Below are 18,723 nucleotides of genomic sequence, written 5' to 3'. Positions count from 1 at the left end.
CTTCCCCTTCCGGCCTTCTAGACCCTGCCAACTCATGAAGCAGTCTGCACACCGGCTCTCTTCCCATGACCAATTTAAAGCAATTGACTGTCCATGAGTGATTTAGGTCCTGTCGTGCCATAATTGTTCTTGAGTTGGCTTGTTGGTTTAGTTTTGTTGTTATTGTTCCTCTGCCCACCCACACTCCCACAGCTGGGGTCAAATTCAGGCCAGTCCAAAGGAAACTGATAACAGAACCAGCCTGTTTATTAACTAGGGCTGTGCAGGGGCTGTAAGGCCTCAGAGCTGCAGTAACACTGGCAACGGGAAGCCACGATCTGGCCTTTTCTCTCTTAGCGGGGTTCTGCCCCCTCGCTCCTCCATGATGACAGACTAGATCTGCACTAACCTTCCAGCTATAGGTGGAATTACTCCCTACATCAGAAGGGCCTCCAGGAAGTATGACGAGAATAAGTGGGAGAGGTCACAACACTGCAACCCCTCTACCGCCCCCACAACAGATGGGGACCAATTCAGGTGGGCCTCTCCCCAGGCACGGCCTAGGACAGGTTTCCAGTGGACCAGTTTGCAAAGGGGTGAGCAGGGAGAGGGAGAGACATGGAGGTTTATTGGAGACCCCACAAAACCCCACCAAGATGCACAGAACATCCCACAGAGCCACCGATAAACAAATCCATGACAAGCTACAGAGCCCTGGGCAAGGGGAGGAGGTGAAGGTCCTCACCTTGGGGTACAGGACAGGGTTGAACTTCAGCCCCACAGCGTCATCACAGAAAGCCTAAGCAGGAAGAGAGAAACACACAGTTCAGGGGCCTTTCCACTGAAAACATTGGGGCTGCAGGGTCAGAAGGCCTGGGGCTGAGTCCTGGCTCTGCTGCTCACTAACTAGAGGCCAGGAAAGCCAACTCACCTTCCTGGGGTTTCCTGATAAATTGAGGCCACACAGAAGGCATTCAGCACAATTCTGCTTGGCATTCTCACTCCTAACATGTGGGTCCGACCCAACTGACCATCCTTCTCACCCCACTTTGCTGACTCAGTTCTCAAGCTCCCAATATCTCAGAGCAGAGACATGGTCCCTCCACCAGCTGATGGACAGCTCCTTACTCAAGGTGTCCAGAGGAAACCTGGGGGGTGTCCTCTGTCTGGACCAACAGCCTAGCCATCCTCCAGCCTATCTCTCCTGTGTTGTAAAGACTGTCTGGCCACCCCACCTCTCTTCCTCTCAAGTCCTACAGTACTCTGCATAGCCAGCCCTTTCTTTCCATGTCTCTGGTCCCCTGAACCAGCTGTGAACTTGGGGGTGGAGGCCATGAGCAGCCTCAGCTGTGAGGATGAGATGGGGAGGTTGTAGGCAAGATGAGGACATCTGCCAATCGCCCTCCCTCACCCCAACCATGGTATCAAGGGCCAAAGAGCACAGTGGCCTTCCCCCTCTCCAAGGACAGAGCCTCTCTGGATGAGCCTGCACCCCCGCCCCAGCCCTGGGCTTAAGAGAGGAAGCCTGCTTCTCACAGGGGTTGGTTGTTACCTTTGCAATCTGAGGGACGCTGGGCAACTTGTTCAATCCAGCCAAGGGGATCCTTTCATGCACTGTCTTCACTTTGGACCTGCACATGTGAATGAAGGTGAGAAAAGGGGTCGATGAGAAAAGAAGTCCATTAGGAAAAGCACTGAGGTCACGCCAGACCACAAGGCACACTAGCTTTGCATCTCCCTGGGTCAGATCTGCCGCATTTCACCCAACCCGTGAGCTGGGCGCCGCACTCAAGTAGTGGGAAAAGGGAATCTTGTACTTATCCCGGAGGAGGGTATACTGTTATATCTCTGCAACCAAGATGTGGGATGTGTGGAGAGTCACCCTCAAGTTCACCATGATTTGGGGGTTGTTGTGGGGATGTTTTGTGTTCTCCCAAAGAACTGGGCACAACTTCCGGAAAGACATGTGTTCTCACATGCAATTAAGCCTTTATGAAAAGAAAAATCTAATACTTGAAAATCTAGATTTAGTCAAAATATAAAGGGGATGAAAGTTGCTTTATAAAGGGATTCACCGTAAGACTCTAAATTTAGCCTGTTCCCCTGATTCCTTTAGCACATTATGAAAGTGTTGAATTTTACTGAATACTTTTCTGCATCTGCTGAGATAGTCACATGGTTTTTAATCTGTTAACCTGGTAGATTACACTTCTGTTGAGCCATCTTTTCGTTCCATGGGTAAAACTCGCTTGCTTATGATGTATTATTTTTTTATATCCTGCTGACTTTAATTTGTTAATATTTCCTTGAGAGTTTCGTATCAATAGTGACACTGGCTTTTTGTTTTATTTTCCTTGTACTTCGCTTGTCAGGTTTTGATATCAAGGTGTTATCCCAGCCTCATAAAATTGCTGAGGAAGATTCTGAACCTTTGAATTCGTTTGTATACACCACAGGGACTTACTGTTCCTTAAAGGTTTGCTAAAACTCATCCTTGAAATCTCTCGGCTTCCTGGGGGTTTTGGCGGGGGAGTGAGGTGGGGTGGGATAGCTTTGGCTATCAATTCAGTTTATTTAATGATGAATATTTAGGTTTTCTACTCCTTATTGAGTCAATTTCGGTCATTTTTTTTTTTCTATATAATTATCCAACAGTGCAGTGACATAGTATGGGTTTTGGTCTTCTCTTAGGACTTAACCTGTACTTATAATCACACCCCTCCCTTCAGTGTCTTAACATGATCTGTTTGTATCTTTTCTCTGTTTTCCATAATCAGACCTTGATGGGAGTGTACGTATTTTATTAATCTTTCCAAAGAGACAATTTTTGGCTTTGCCGTCTCCATTCCTTTTTATTGTTGCTTTCTACTTCACTAGCCTTGTTCTTTGTCTTTTATATTTCCTTCCTTTGTATTTCCTTTGGGTTTTGGTTTTTTTTTTCCTGCTGTTCTTTTTCTAACTTCTTGACCTGCATGCTTACACAGTTAATCTTTCTTCTTTTTTACAAATGCATTTTAAACTATCCATCTTTCTCTCTAACTACCACTTGAACTGCATCTCACAAAATGCTGGGTGGTATTTTCACTGTCATTCATTTCTAAATATTTTGTCAGTTCTTTCGTGATTTCCTCTTTAATCTGTAAGTTATTTAAAGGGTCGCCTTCTTTTTTTTTTTTTTTTTTAGCTTTCTAAATGTTCTCTTCCTTCGGTAATTGTTGATTTCTCACTTAATCTTCCCAAGTTCAGAGAACATAATCTGTATGTTAATTATTTTAGATCAGTTAATGTACTACACAGGCATTTTTCATGTTCCATGTGGGTTTAAAAACAATGTATTGTTTTGTTTTGTTGAGTTCAGGAATGTATGTTACAAGATCAGATTTGTTAACTGTATTGTTCAAATCTTCTACGTATTTACAATTATCTGCTTGTTCCATTGGTGTCTGAAAGATGTTACTAACTCTCCTACTATAACTGAGGATTTGTCTATTACATTCCTATCTGTTTCTGCCTGTCTGAATTCAAGACTGTCTTACTAAGTACAGCTCCATGACTGTTAGATCTTCGAGGTGGACTGTTCTCTATCATCACGGGGGCCAAGCCTTCTGTGGGTCCAGTAAAGGGCATTTTTCTCCACCCAGGTAAGGAACAGATTCAGAAACAAAAAAATTAAGAGCAAGGGATTAGAAGTCAAAGTAACGCCTTCGTTCCTGATAAAAGCCGCCCATTTTAGTACACAGATGAAATGGGTCTTCTAACTAAACCCCAGGATTGTCCTTCAGGTCCCAGCTGCTACCCGGCAAGAGGCAAGCCTCCTCTGGAGGGGGTTGGCTCAGGTTGGGCCTCCAGCACAGAGGAGTGGAGGGTGTACCCTGTGGGCAGCCAATTCCAAGAGGAAAAACAGAAAGGGCTACACATGTCAAATTCTTGCTCTCTAACTGATCAGAGAAGGCAGAGAGAGTCAAGGGTGTTACACAGAAGTATTCCTTCCATACAGGAGGAAATACCAAGAGTGCGGAGAAGTATTTCCAAGCTACAAAGGAATGTACTCCCTTTACCCTTACTAATGCTTTGTTCCTGAAATTCTATTTTGTCTAATATTAATGTTGCTATACCACCTGGAAGCACTGGTTAGGATTTTCCCAGTGTATATTTTCCATTTCTATTATTTTAAACCTTTCAACATTATTTTTCTTTAGGTAGGTATCTTACAAGAAGAATAGAGCTATAAACCCTATGATCCAGGAATCGCATTACTGGGGTATTTCCCCCCCAAAAATACAAAAACACTAATTCAAAGGGATGCACCCCTATGTTTATTGTAGCATTATTGTAGCCAAATTACGGAAATAGCCCAAGTGTCCACTGATAGATGAATGTATAAAGAATCTGTGCAATGGGATGTTACTCAGCCATGATAAGGATGAAATCTTGCCATTTGCAATGACATGGTTGGAGCTAGAGAGTATAATGCTAAGTGAAATAAGCCAAAGAAAGGCAAATAACATATGATTTCACTCATATGTAGAATTTAAGAAACAAAACAAATGAGCAAAGGGAAAGAAAGAGAGAGAGAGACAAACCAAGAAACAGACACTTAACTCCAGAGAACAAACTGAATGTGAACAGAGAGGGTGTGGGGGGAAGAATGAGGGAAAATAGGTGATGGGGATTAAGGAGTGCACTTGTCATGATGAGCACTGAATAATGGAAGGAATTGTTGAGTAACTATATTATATACTTGAAACTAACATTACACAGTATTCACAATACTGGGATTAAACTTAATTTTAAAAAAGAATGGCAAATGTGGGAAAAGAATATAGCTGTAAATTTAGTTCAGTTTTAGTCTCCTAGTCCAGTATATTCATATGGCAAATTAATCTATTTAAATTTATTGTGATTACTAATATATTTGGAATTAGAGCTATTATTTTATGTTTTCTGTTATTCTGTGCTTTCTTTCCTTTTTAAAACTCCTCCTTTCCTGCCCTCAGTTTAATTTTTTTAAAAATTCTCCTTATCCTTCTGCTAGTTTGAGCTGCAGATTATATGTCTATAACTTCCAATACACATTTTTATACATTTCTCTAACAAACTCTAAACTTACCTTGCTGTGTCTCTTCTGAGGAGGGAAGAGGAAATAGTAACTCAGTGAACTCTTCCCTCCCTATGGTCCTTCCTACTTCTGTCCTTCCAATCGTCCTTCCCACTTCCTAGTGAACTCTTCCCTCCCTATCATCCTTCCTACCTCCAGCAACCCTCAGATTGTTTCCTATGATTAAAAGTCTCATAGGGGGTGCCTGGGTGGTTCAGTCATTAGGTGTCTGCCTTTGGCTCAGGTCATGATCCCAGGGTCCTGGGATCGAGTCCCACATCGGGCTCCCTGCCTTGGCAGGAAGTCTGCTTCTCCCTCTCCCACTCCTTCTGCTCGTGTTCCCTCTCTCACTGTGTCTGTTTCTGTCAAATAAATAAATAAAATCTTTTTTTTTTTTTAAGTCTCTTATGGTTTGTCTCCCTCTCTGATTTTGTCTCTTTTATTTTTTTTCCTCTCTTCCCCTATGATCCTGTTTTGTTTCTTAAATTCCACATGAGATCATATGATAATTGTCTTATTTTGATGACATTTCACTTAGCCCTAGTTCCATCCACATCGTTGCAAGTCAAGCCTCTTTTTAAACACACAAAAACTAATTCTTTTTCCCTCATCAGTAATTAAATTTATCAAAAACAGTTGACCTATTTCTTGCCACTTTATTTTTTTTAAGATTTCTTTATTTTGAGAGAGAGAAAGGGTATGCACACACTTGAGCAATAGGAGCAGAGGGAGAAAGAATCCTAAGCAGAGGAGTTTTCCTCGCTGATCACAGAGCCTGACATGGGATTTAAGTCCATGACTCTAACCTGAGCCCCTGAGCCAAAATCAAGAGTCATACACTTAGCCAACTGTGCCACCCAGGCACCCTTGCCACTTTTTACATCTTTTCATCTGGTTTCTCTTTTCTTCTGGCTGAAGTACATCCTTTAGTAATTCTTTCAGGGATAGCCTGAAATTCTCTTGTCTGAAAACAGTTTGACTTTGTGTTTGCAGAGAGCTTCTCTGGGTATAGAATTTTAGGTTAAAGGATTCTTTCTGTTCTTCTTTCCTTTCTTTCTTTCCTCCAACATTTTAAAGACACTGTCCTATTGTCCCATAGCTGATAAGAAGTCTGCTCTCAGCCAGGTTGTCATCACTTCATAGAGGAGTGTCTTTATTCTTAGGAAGCGTTAAAAATGTTCTCTTTCCCTTAGACGTTCTAATGCTTCACTTCAATGTGTCCAGTGGTACTGCTTTGTTTTAAAATCATGCTCAGTACCACAGTGTGGTGCTTTCTTCCATTCTGAAATATTCCCAGCCATTCTTTCTTTTCTTTTTTTAAAAGATTTTATTTATGTGTTAGAGAGAGAAAGAGAGAGGTCACAAGTAGGCAGAGAGGCAGGCAGAGAGAGAGGGGGAAGCAGACTCTCTACTGAGCAGAGAGTACGATGCGGGGCTCCATCCCAGAACCCTGAGATCATGACCTGAACCGAAGGCAGAGGCTTAACCCACTGAGCCACCCAGGTGCCCCACCAGCCATTATTTCTTTAGATATCTCTTTGCCACTAATTTTCTCCTCTTCCCTCTGAGACTCTATGACAAAAGCTATCAGTCTATTATCCACACATCATCTTTCTTTTTCACGTATTTCGTCACTTTATCAGCGCTGTACTCTGACTGAATTCTTTGAGACTATGTTCCAATGCACGGATTCACGCCTTGATTCCAAACCAATTATATAAGACTAGATTTTATCCCATGTATTGAGGTTTTCAATTTTAACTGTTTTATTTCCCATAATTCCAACTGTTTTCATTTTGTACCCATGTGTATCCATTCTTGATTCATCCATTCATTCAAAGTATCATAATTTATTATCCCTTTTACAGATGCTATTATCTTCTTCAGATATTAAATATATTTAAGTCATTTGAAAGTATACCATTATTTTCATTTCATTAGCAGTAAAACCAGTTCATTTGTTGATATTTTAAGCTTTTTTTTTTTTAAGATTGTTTATTTATTCATTTTAGAGAGAGAGTGCATGTGAGAACACCAGCAAAGGGAGAGAGAAGCCCAGGATCCTGGGATCACAACCTGAACTAAAGGCAGACACAACCAACTGAGATACCTGGGTACCCCTCAGCTGTCTTTCTTTTTTTTTTTTTTTTTTTTTTTTTAATTTTTATTTTTTATAAACATATATTTTTATCCCCAGGGGTACAGGTCTGTGAATCACCAGGTTTACACACTTCACAGCACACACCAAATCACATACCCTCCCCAATGTCCATAATCCCACCCCCTTCTCCCAAACCCCCTCCCCCCGGCAACCCTCAGTTTGTTTTGTGAGATTAAGAGTCACTTATGGTTTGTCTCCCTCCCAATCCCATCTTGTTTCATTTATTCTTCTACCCACTTAAGCCTCCATGTTGCATCACCACTTCCTCATATCAGGGAGATCATATGATAGTTGTCTTTCTCTGCTTGACTTATTTCGCTAAGCATGATACGCTCTAGTTCCATCCATGTTGTTGCAAATGGCAAGATTTCATTTCTTTTGATGGCTGCATAGTATTCCATTGTGTATATATACCACATCTTCTTGATCCATTCATCTGTTGATGGACATCTAGGTTCTTTCCATAGTTTGGCTATTGTGGACATTGCTGCTATAAACATTCGGGTGCATGTGTCCCTTTGGATCACTACATTTGTATCTTTAGGGTAAATACCCAATAGTGCAATTGCTGGGTCATAGGGCAGTTCTATTTTCAACATTTTGAGGAACCTCCATGCTGTTTTCCAGAGTGGCTATATACCACATCTTCTTGATCCATTCATCTGTTGATGGACATCTAGGTTCTTTCCATAGTTTGGCTATTGTGGACATTGCTGCTATAAACATTCGGGTGCATGTGTCCCTTTGGATCACTACATTTGTATCTTTAGGGTAAATACCCAATAGTGCAATTGCTGGGTCATAGGGCAGTTCTATTTTCAACATTTTGAGGAACCTCCATGCTGTTTTCCAGAGTGGCTGCACCAGCTTGCATTCCCACCAACAGTGTAGGAGGGTTCCCCTTTCTCCGCATCCTCGCCAGCATCTGTCATTTCCTGACTTGTTGATTTTAGCCATTCTGACTGGTGTGAGGTGATATCGCATTGTGGTTTTGATTTGTATTTCCCTGATGCCGAGTGATATGGAGCACTTTTTCATGTGTCTGTTGGCCATCTGGATGTCTTCTTTGCAGAAATGTCTGTTCATGTCTTCTGCCCATTTCTTGATTGGATTATTTGTTCTTTGGGTGTTGAGTTTGCTAAGTTCTTTATAGATTCTGGACACTAGTCCTTTATCTGATATGTCGTTTGCAAATATCTTCTCCCATTCTGTCAGTTGTCTTTTGATTTTGTTCACTGTTTCCTTTGCTGTGCAAAAGCTTTTGATCTTGATGAAATCCCAGTAGTTCATTTTTTCCCTTGCTTCCCTTGCCTTTTGCGTTATTCCTAGGAAGATGTTGCTGCGGCAGAGGTCAAAGAGGTTGCTGCCCGTGTTCTCCTCAAGGATTTTGATGGATTCCTTTCGCACATTGAGGTCCTTCATCCATTTTGAGTCTATTTTTGTGTGTGGTGTAAGGAAATGGTCCAATTTCATTTTTCTGCATGTGGCTGTCCAATTTTCCCAGCACCATTTATTGAAAAGGCTGTCTTTTTTCCATTGGACATTCTTTCCTGCTTTGTCGAAGATTAGATGACCATAGATTTGAGGGTCTATTTCTGGGCTCTCTATTCTGTTCCATTGATCTATATGTCTGTTTTTGTGCCAGTACCATGCTGTCTTGATGATGACAGCTTTGTAATAGAGCTTGAAGTCCGGAATTGTGATGCCACCAACGTTGGCTTTCTTTTTCAATATCCCTTTGGCTATTCGAGGTCTTTTCTGGTTCCATATAAATTTTAGAATTATTTGTTCCATTTCTTTGAAAAAGATGGATGGTACTTTGATAGGAATTGCATTAAATGTGTAGATTGCTTTAGGTAGCATAGACATTTTCACAATATTTATTCTTCCAATCCAGGAGCATGGAACATTTTTCCATTTCTTTGTGTCTTCCTCAATTTCTTTCATGAGTACTTTATAGTTTTCTGAGTATAGATTCTGTGTCTCTTTGGTTAGGTTTATTCCTAGGTATCTTATGGTTTTGGATGCAATTGTAAATGGGATTGACTCCTTAATATCTCTTTCTTCTGTCTTGCTGTTGGTGTAGAGAAATGCAACTGATTTCTGTGCATTGATTTTATATCCTGACACTTTACTGAATTCCTGTATAAGTTCTAGCAGTTTTGGAGTGGAGTCTTTTGGGTTTTCCACATATAGTATCATATCATCTGCGAAGAGGGATAATTTGACTTCTTCTTTGCCGATTTGGATGCCTTTAATTTCCTTTTGTTGTCTGATTGCTGAGGCTAGGACCTCTAGTACGATGTTGAATAGCAGTGGTGATAATGGACATCCCTGCCGTGTTCCTGACCTTAGCGGAAAAGCTTTCAGTTTTTCTCCATTGAGAATGATATTTGCGGTGGGTTTTTCATAGATGGCTTTGATGATATTGAGGTATGTGCCCTCTATCCCTACACTTTGAAGAGTTTTGATCAGGAAGGGATGTTGTACTTTGTCAAATGCTTTTTCAGCATCTATTGAGAGTATCATATGGTTCTTGTTCTTTCTTTTATTGATGTGTTGTATCACATTGACTGATTTGCGGATGTTGAACCAACCTTGCAGCCCTGGAATAAATCCCACTTGGTCGTGGTGAATAATCTTTTTAATGTACTGTTGAATCCTATTGGCTAGTATTTTGTTGAGTATTTTCGCATCTGTGTTCATCAAGGATATCGGTCTATAGCTCCCTTTTTTGGTGGGATCCTTGTCTGGTTTTGGGATCAAGGTGATGCTGGCCTCATAAAATGAGTTTGGAAGTTTTCCTTCCATTTCTATTTTTTGGAACAGTTTCAGGAGAATAGGAATTAGTTCTTCTTTAAATGTTTGGTAGAATTCCCCCGGGAAGCCGTCTGGCCCTGGGCTTTTGTTTGTTTGGAGATTTTTAATGACTGTTTCAATCTCCTTACTGGTTATGGGTCTGTTCAGATTTCTATTTCTTCCTGGTTCAGTTGTGGTAGTTTATATGTTTCTAGGAATGCAACCATTTCTTCCAGATTGTCAAATTTATTGCCGTAGAGTTGCTCATAGTATGTTCTTATAATAGTTTGTATTTCTTTGGTGTTAGTTGTGATCTCTCCTCTTTCATTCATGATTTTATTTATTTGGGTCCTTTCTCTTTTCTTTTTGATAAGTCGGGCCAGGGGTTTATCAATTTTATTAATTCTTTCAAAGAACCAGCTCCTAGTTTCGTTGATTTGTTCTATTGTTTTTTTGGTTTCTATTTCATTGATTTCTGCTCTGATCTTTATGATTTCTCTTCTCCTGCTGGGCTTAGGGTTTCTTTCTTGTTCTTTCTCCAGCTCCTTTAGGTGTAGGGTTAGGTTGTGTACCTGAGACCTTTCTTGTTTCTTGAGAAAGGCTTGTACCGCTATATATTTTCCTCTCAGGACTGCCTTTGTTGTGTCCCACAGATTTTGAACCGTTGTATTTTCATTATCATTTGTTTCCATGATTTTTTTCAATTCTTCTTTAATTTCCCGGTTGACCCATTCATTCTTTAGAAGGATACTGTTTAGTCTCCATGTATTTGGGTTCTTTCCAAACTTCCTTTTGTGGTTGAGTTCTAGCTTTAGAGCATTGTGGTCTGAAAATATGCAGGGAATGATCCCAATCTTTTGATACCGGTTGAGTCCTGATTTAGGACCGAGGATGTGATCTATTCTGGAGAATGTTCCATGTGCACTAGAGAAGAATGTGTATTCTGTTGCTTTGGGATGAAATATTCTGAATATATCTGTGATGTCCATCTGGTCCAGTGTGTCATTTAAGGCCTTTATTTCCTTGCTGATCTTTTGCTTGGATGACCTGTCCATTTCAGTGAGGGGAGTGTTAAAGTCCCCTACTATTATTGTATTATTGTTGATGTGTTTCTTTGATTTTGTTATTAATTGGTTTATATAGTTGGCTGCTCCCACATTGGGGGCATAGATATTTAAAATTGTTAGATCTTCTTGTTGGACAGACCCTTTGAGTATGATATAGTGTCCTTCCTCATCTCTTATTATAGTCTTTGGCTTAAAATCTAATTGATCTGATATAAGGATTGCCACTCCTGCTTTCTTCTGATGTCCATTAGCATGGTAAATTCTTTTCCACCCCCTCACTTTAAATCTGGAGGTGTCTTCAGGCTTAAAATGTGTTTCTTGGAGGCAACATATAGATGGGTTTTGTTTTTTTATCCATTCTGATACCCTGTGTCTTTTGACAGGGGCATTTAGCCCATTCACATTCAGGGTAACTATTGAGAGATATGAATTTAGTGCCATTGTATTGCCTGTAAGGTGACTGTTACTGTATATGGTCTCTGTTCCTTTCTGATCTACCACTTGTAGGCTCTCTCTTTGCTTAGAGGACCCCTTTCAAGATTTCCTGTAGAGCTGGTTTGGTATTTGCAAATTCTTTCAGTTGTTGTTTGTCCTGGAAGCTTTTAATCTCTCCTTCAATTTTCAATGATAGCCTAGCTGGATATAGTATTCTTGGCTGCATGTTTTTCTCGTTTAGTGCTCTGAAAATATCATGCCAGCTCTTTCTGGCCTGCCAGGTCTCTGTGGATAAGTCAGCTGCCAATCTAATATTTTTACCATTGTATGTTACAGACTTCTTTTCCCGGGCTGCTTTCAGGATTTTCTGTTTGTCACTGAGACTTGTAAATTTTACTATTAGGTGACGGGGTGTGGGCCTATTCTTATTGATTTTGAGGGGCATTCTCTGAACCTCCTGAATTTTGATGCTCGTTTCCTTTGCCATATTGGGGAAATTCTCCCCAATAATTCTCTCCAGTATACCTTCTGCTCCCCTCTCACTTTCTTCTTCTTCTGGAATCCCAATTATTCTAATGTTGTTTCGTCTTATGGTGTCACTTATCTCTCGAATTCTCCCCTCGTGGTCCAGTAGCTGTTTGTCCCTCTTTTGCTCAGCTTCTTTATTCTCTGTCATTTGGTCTTCTATATCACTAATTCTTTCTTCTGCCTCATTTATCCTAGCAGTTAGAGCCTCCATTTTTGATTGCACCTCATTAATAGCTTTTTTGATTTCACCTTGGTTAGATTTTAGTTCTTTTATTTCTCCAGAAAGGGCTTTTATATCTCTCGAGAGGGTTTCTCTAATATCTTCCATGCCTTTTTCGAGCCCGGCTAGAACCTTGAGAATTGTCATTCTGAACTCTAGATCTGACATATTACCGATGTCTGTATTGATTAGGTCCCTAGCCTTCGGTACTGCCTCTTGTTCTTTTTTTTGTGTTGAATTTTTACGTCTTGTCATTTTGTCCAGATAAGAGTAAATGAAGGGGCAAGTAAAATACTAAAAGGGTGGCAACAACCCCAGGAAAATATGCTTTAACCAAATTAGAAGAGATCCAAAATCGTGAGTGGGGAGAAAGGGGATAAAAAGAGGTTCAAAAAGGAAGAAAGAAAAAAAAACAAAAAGAAAAGAAAAAGAAAAAAAAAAGAAAAGAAAAGAAAAGAATTTTTAAAAAAAGAAAACACCTAAGAAAAATGTAAAAAATATATATATATATATTAGATAAACTAGTAAAAAATCGTTAAAAAAGAAAAAGGTAACAGTTAAAAAAAAATTTTACCCAAAGGCGAGAAAAAAAAAAATGAAAAAGAAAAAATTAAATTAACTGCAAGACTAAAAAAAATCACAGGAAAAAAGCCATGAGTTCCGTGCTTGGCTTTCTCCTCCTCTGGAATTCTGCTGCTCTCCTTGGTATTGAAACCGCACTCCTTGGTAGGTGAACTTGGTCTCGGCTGGATTTCTTGTTGATCTTCTGGGGGAGGGGCCTGTTGTAGTGATTCTCAAGTGTCTTTGCCCCAGGCGGAATTACACCGCCCTTACCGGGGGCCTGGGTGAGTAATCCGCTCGGGTTTGCTTTCAGGAGCTTTTGTTCCCTGAGCGCTTTCCGTAGAGTTCCAGAGGACGGGAATACAAATGGCGGCCTCCTGGTCTCCGGCCCGGAGGAGCCGAGAGCCCAGGGCCGCACTCCTCAGTGCGCGCTCAGAGAACAGCGCCCAGTTACTCCCGTCTGCCTGACCTCCGGCCGCGCTCCGAGCTCACCGAGCCTGCGACCGGTTCAAGGTAACACGGAGCTGCGAGCTTACTGTCGGCTCTGTCTCTGTAGCCGGCTTTCCCGTTCCAATACCCGCAAGCTCTGCGACACTCAGACACCCCCGATCCTTCTGTGACCCTGCGGGACCTGAGGCCACGCTGACCCCGCGTGGGCTTCGCCCCGGTTTAGCCTCTGGAGCGATGTCCCTCAGCGGAACAGACTTTTAAAAGTCCTGATTTTGTGCGCGGTTGCTCCGCCGCTTGCCGGGAGCCGGCCCCTCCCCCCGGGGTCTATCTTCCCGTCGCTTTGGATTCACTTCTCCGCCGGTCCTACCTTTCAGAAAGTGGTTGTTTTTCTGTTTCCAGAATTGCTGTTCTTCTTCTCTTCGATCTGCCGATGGATTTTCAGGTGTTTGCAATCTTTAGATAAGCTATCTAGCTGATCTCCGGCTAGCTGAAGCAGTCTCAGCTTGCTACTTCTCCGCCATCTTGACTCCTCCCCCTCAGCTGTCTTTCTTAATGTCAATTTTCCCTGGGTGTTTTGGAGCTTTCCATCCATTTTTCTCTATCCTCAGTGCAAGGCACTCTGGTCCACTTCCCATCGGAACTGGTTGCAAACACCTTATGCAACCTGATGGCCTGTCTAATCACATGATAACAGCTGGCCCTTCACAGCAGCCTGTCACTTCCTGCTCCCTGCTTCTGGCCTTGCCTTCCCTCCAAGACATTCCCCTTACTCTAGCCAGTGATCATTCTACAGCGCAAATCATATCATGACATTCCCCTTTCAGGAGCTCGCCTCTGGCTCATAAAAGAAAATCTAAGTTCCTAGACATGGTCCAGATCTGACTTTGTTTTTCCTTGCCTCTCCAGCATGACCTCTCAACCTTACTTACACTTACACAGACACACACTCCACATTCAAGCTCTTATAAACTTCTTTCTGTTCCCCCATACCATCTATCTTTGGATCACCGTCACTAGACTAAAATAGTCCATGTCCATAAGAAGATGATAAATGAGAATGAGAACAGGAGTAAGAATACCTAATCCATATTGAATGTTTTCTGTAGCCAAGTAACAAGAGATGAGCTAATTCCTTACATTAGCTCCATCCCTGGACAAAGTCTGGGATGTATTAAGCCCTGATTGAATAAGACTTTATCTTCTATGAAGAGATAATAGCCCTTTTTGTTACACTGATTGCTTTTTTTGCCTCAAATTCTACTTTTTCATTTAATACTGCCAACCGTGCTACCTTTTTATATTTGCTATAACTTTTTCTCAACACTTTTCTTTGTTGAGTTACTTTCTTTAGTAAACTGAGTTACTTTCTTCAAGAAAATACAGATACATTGATTGATTGATTAGTGGGGTGAGGGGAGGATGAAGGGATGACTCAAACTGAGAATCTTTGCTATTTAATAGTGGAATTTCCCTCATTTATATTTATTATACATCACATGTACTCAGACTTCCATTTTATTTATTTATGGTTCTTTATTTCCTATCTTTTTATATACATTAATGTTTTCTTTATCTTCCTTTATTTTGGAAGGTTTTCATTCTACCAGTGATTCTATATCCATGGAATACTACATTTTCATCAAAATATGTTCAGCTTTTAGTTCTCTTTTACTGATTTTGTCTGATACTAGGTGAGTCATTTTGATCTGCAGAGTTAAATCTTCAATCAGCTTAAGAACATCAATTATCCACATGTTTAATTCCTGCTCACTGTCCTCCCTATTCAGTACAATTTTGCTCATCATTTTAGAGTTGTGTTTTCCTCTGAATTATGTGAAAGCCTCTCAAACTTGCTCTCAATATTACTAACTGGGTTTCCCACAAACTAGACTCTGCTCTTTAGTGCTTCTAAAACCATTTAAAATTCTTTTGACCACTTTCAGTTTTCTTATATTCTTTCCTTAATTTAACCAGCAATTTTTCATCTCATTCTGCTGTCCTATTTTATCTTTTGTCTTTTCTTTCATACAGGTTTGTTGTTTTTTGTTTTTGTTTTTTTTTTGGAAGTTTGCTGGAAATACAAAGTTAACAGACATCTAAATTTTACTTGGCTTTCTGTAGTAAATCCTTCTTAAAATTTGGTCATTTCCCTACCTTCTAAATACTAGGTTATGCTTTTTTTGATGCAGAATCTTTTCTTTCAGTAACCAGTGAGGGCTTTTTTCCCTACTTCTTCTTTATATCCAAGCTTGAAAAAGAAGAAATCTTTGTTGACGATTGAATGTTACCATTTCCAGTAGTGGATAAACTCCTCTTGGCTACTCTCATAGCACACACAGAGGCTGTCAGAATACTCTTCTCGGATTTTAAGCTGGAGAGCTGGTTCTCTTAAAGCACCAGTTAAATAATCTAGAAGACTACAGGGAACAAGGAAGATGCTGGGACAAGAGTCGCTGCCAGCGAGGGAGTTTCACCTCTGTATAATTTCTTCTTTGTGTCTGGTAAAGCTTCTAAAGCTGTGGGGCCAATTTTTTAATGTCTGGTTTTCAGTCTGGCCTGGCCATCACCCCAAGTACATGATATGATTGTCCAACTTCCTAGCTGGTGTATGGCTTCTCCCTGCCACCCTACTCACTGGTTTTCTATTTCAAAAAGCCACACTTGAGTTTGCCCTTGGGCTCCCCAGGGGATCGATTTTAAATGCTGTTGACCCAAAACAAAAAAGTGGCTCCATGTGGAAAGAGTCCTGACTCCCCCAGAATCTCCAATTTCATATACTCCCATACTACACTGCTATCTAAGGAAGGTGAGCTGGATTTTAGCTCTCAATGTTGTCCACATTATAGTCCTAACTGCCCCATAAATTATTTCTTAAAATATTCAAAGTGTGTGTTGTGTTCCTGACATCTTTCTCTAATTTTCAGTTCTGAAGCAGCATTTCAGATAGGATATAATATTAGAAAAAAGGAGTTAGATCCTTGTGTTCGATTGTCATCTTACTCAGAAATCTGATTTTTACTAAGAAAAGAAATGATTGTCTTTACAGAGATTCACCTAGCTCGAAATCCTATTTGGAGATGGGGATCCACATATCACTCCCTCAAAAAAATTTGCTCTAACAATTTAGTTACTACCCTCTCCTTGCCTTGCAAATATGCTAGCCAAGTAAACCTCAGTAAAGAAAACTGTTTCCTTTCTTAATAAAAAACCAAGATTGGACAGGTGCTGACAACATCCTTGTACCATACACACGCGCGCACATGCACGCACACACGCACACACACACACACCCCTCCCCCACAGCACAGATATGTGCCCCCGCTCCCTCCTGTATTTTATCTCAAAATCTGGGCAGAAAAAAAATGTTATTGCTTTTTCCAAACACCATCAAGAACTTCCAATTAGATTCAACAACTATAGACTGGGAGCTTAACAGGTTCATAGCACTTCGCTGAGCACTAACACGTGGCCTCCCAGGCTTTTCCACCAGCCCACCAGGGACAGAGATAAATAAGATACAGCCTCTCTGTGTTCCCACAGCATCCTGTGCCTATCACTAAAATAATACCTGTGACACATACTAAAATCCTGTTTTTTCTCTCCCATTAGACCAGAAGCCTTTAGAAAACAGACCTCCACTCAGTCATCATTGCATCCCCAGCCCTCATGACGCTTCCTGGTGCAAAGGAGGTTTTACAAAACATGTTAGTGGAACAAAACGGACATCAGGTCTCACTCCTGCCTTGAACCAAGAGAGGTACCCTGGCTTAGCTATAAAAAGGTGCTCCCGTTGGGAACACTTTTCCATCCCGAGGAGCCCAGCACACACAGAGAAGCTTCGGGACGTATCTTCATGATGGGACGCGCACCACAAGCAGTGTTCTGGCAAACCCTCTCCCAGGACGACTTGGAATGATCCAGTTCAAGTTTCTCTTCCCAACTCCTTCAGAGCCAAGTTCCCCACAAGACAGAAAGGCAGGTGGGGATTGGCCTAGGTGACCTTGAGACTAGGATACCCCTCTGATTCCCACAATCCACTGGCTGACAGAAACACCTGGTCTCTTGGCCTGGCAGCTAGAACAGAGCCCCGGGACTCCAGTCAGTCGGCTCCCCGCCAGCACACCCAGACCAGACTGGTCAGACGGGTATTTCTGGGTCCCTGCCACTAGAGGCATGGCCTCCAAAGGCACAGCAGCCCCACCTGAGAATGACCCGAAGGTACTCGATGCCCTCCGCCTCCTCACACTTGATGGACAGGAGCAAGTTCCCCAAACTGCTGCCAGTACAGTAAAAGTTTAGGTGATCCTAGAAACAGAAACCAGGTGTTAGTAGGCAGGAGGGGACCTTCCAGACATGGCCCCCCAAATCCCCTCCTTCCCCAAGAGCAAGAAGCCCCATAGCAGCGAGGAGGAAAGACAAGGATGCTTCTGCTACGGCTGCTGCTGAGGAGGAAGAAGAGGGGGGAAGGAGGACAAGGAGGAAGAGATCACAGGGATAGATTCCAATAGTCGTTGGGGTGCACCAGGCAAAGGACTAAGGACTTAAGGCACATTGATTCCTTTAATCTTAACCACAACTTTATGGGGGAGATGACATCCTCATTCCCATTTCACAGAGAAATAAGCCAGTTAAGTAACTTCCCAGGGTCACACAACCAGGAAGGGACAGACCCAGCACTCAAGTCCACCTTGAACGCTGATACTCAAACTCTTCTCCAAGGACCCCACATATCCACCTCCTTGCTCCCAGGGGGCAGCTCTCACTGATTCAGACCATTTGCAGGAATAAAGCTAGGAGGCCTCCGGCTCCTCCACCCATGAGGAGCTAGGAGGTCCTCTGGACAGCAGGTCTCTCTCAGGCTCAGGGAGCCCACCGCAGACCTGCCATATCAGCGTGGGGCCCTGGAATCTGAATTGGACCATGCAGATGAGACTCTGCGAAACTGCCTCAGGCTAGAGACTTCCAGAACCTGCCCTCGGGAACCAGGCAAGTCTGAAGAGCAGAATGTATTTGGAGAAATGCGACTGTCACTTATAAGCACTCAAGAGGCTCACACTGCATCATCCAGAACAAGTGCCCTGGGGACTGCTGGAGTGAGGACAGGGGAGACTGGACTACTTAGATGGAGACAAAGACTTCCAAGGTGTAAGAACACATTTTCTCCTTCACCCTCCTTCACCGCCCCCCCAACACTATCCATCCCATCACCTCCAAGAACATCTGCTGGGAGCGGTACCTCCAAGGACCCATCTCTCTGAGCCCTCCTGACTTCTGCACACCCCTCCCCCAACCCAGGAGTAGCACTAATCAGACTTTCCCAGGATAGCAGAAAGCGGCAGGCAGGGCCTAGGGAGGGGGAAGGCCAAGGAAGGAGGAGAGACAGAGACAGGGATGCTAGAGGAGGCCAGGCCAGGCAGGTTTCCCT

General features: G+C 42.1%; 1 protein-coding gene across 9 annotated transcripts in view; it reads right to left on the bottom strand.

Annotated features, from left to right (window-relative positions):
* RAP1GAP2 (RAP1 GTPase activating protein 2) overlaps positions 1–18,723 on the bottom strand; it is a 236,673-nt gene that overhangs the window by 40,316 nt on the left and 177,634 nt on the right. For all 9 annotated transcript variants that reach the window (XR_009348166.1, XM_059149700.1, XM_059149701.1 and 6 more), the window contains 3 exons: positions 17,500–17,603; positions 1,532–1,610; positions 725–778 (listed from right to left, as the gene is read on the bottom strand). Coding sequence is in view for 8 of the 9 variants with exons in the window: in XM_059149700.1 (XP_059005683.1) it covers positions 725–778; positions 1,532–1,610; positions 17,500–17,603 (237 nt within the window). In the remaining variant the exon portion in view is untranslated. The remainder of the gene's footprint in view (positions 1–724; positions 779–1,531; positions 1,611–17,499; positions 17,604–18,723) is intronic.

The sequence above is a fragment of the Mustela lutreola genome, chromosome 15 (genome assembly GCF_030435805.1).
Source record: "Mustela lutreola isolate mMusLut2 chromosome 15, mMusLut2.pri, whole genome shotgun sequence".
NCBI classification, from domain to species: domain Eukaryota; kingdom Metazoa; phylum Chordata; class Mammalia; order Carnivora; family Mustelidae; genus Mustela; species Mustela lutreola.
The sequence above is the reverse complement of the archived record's forward strand: the minus strand, read 5'-3'. Positions and strand labels throughout refer to the sequence as shown.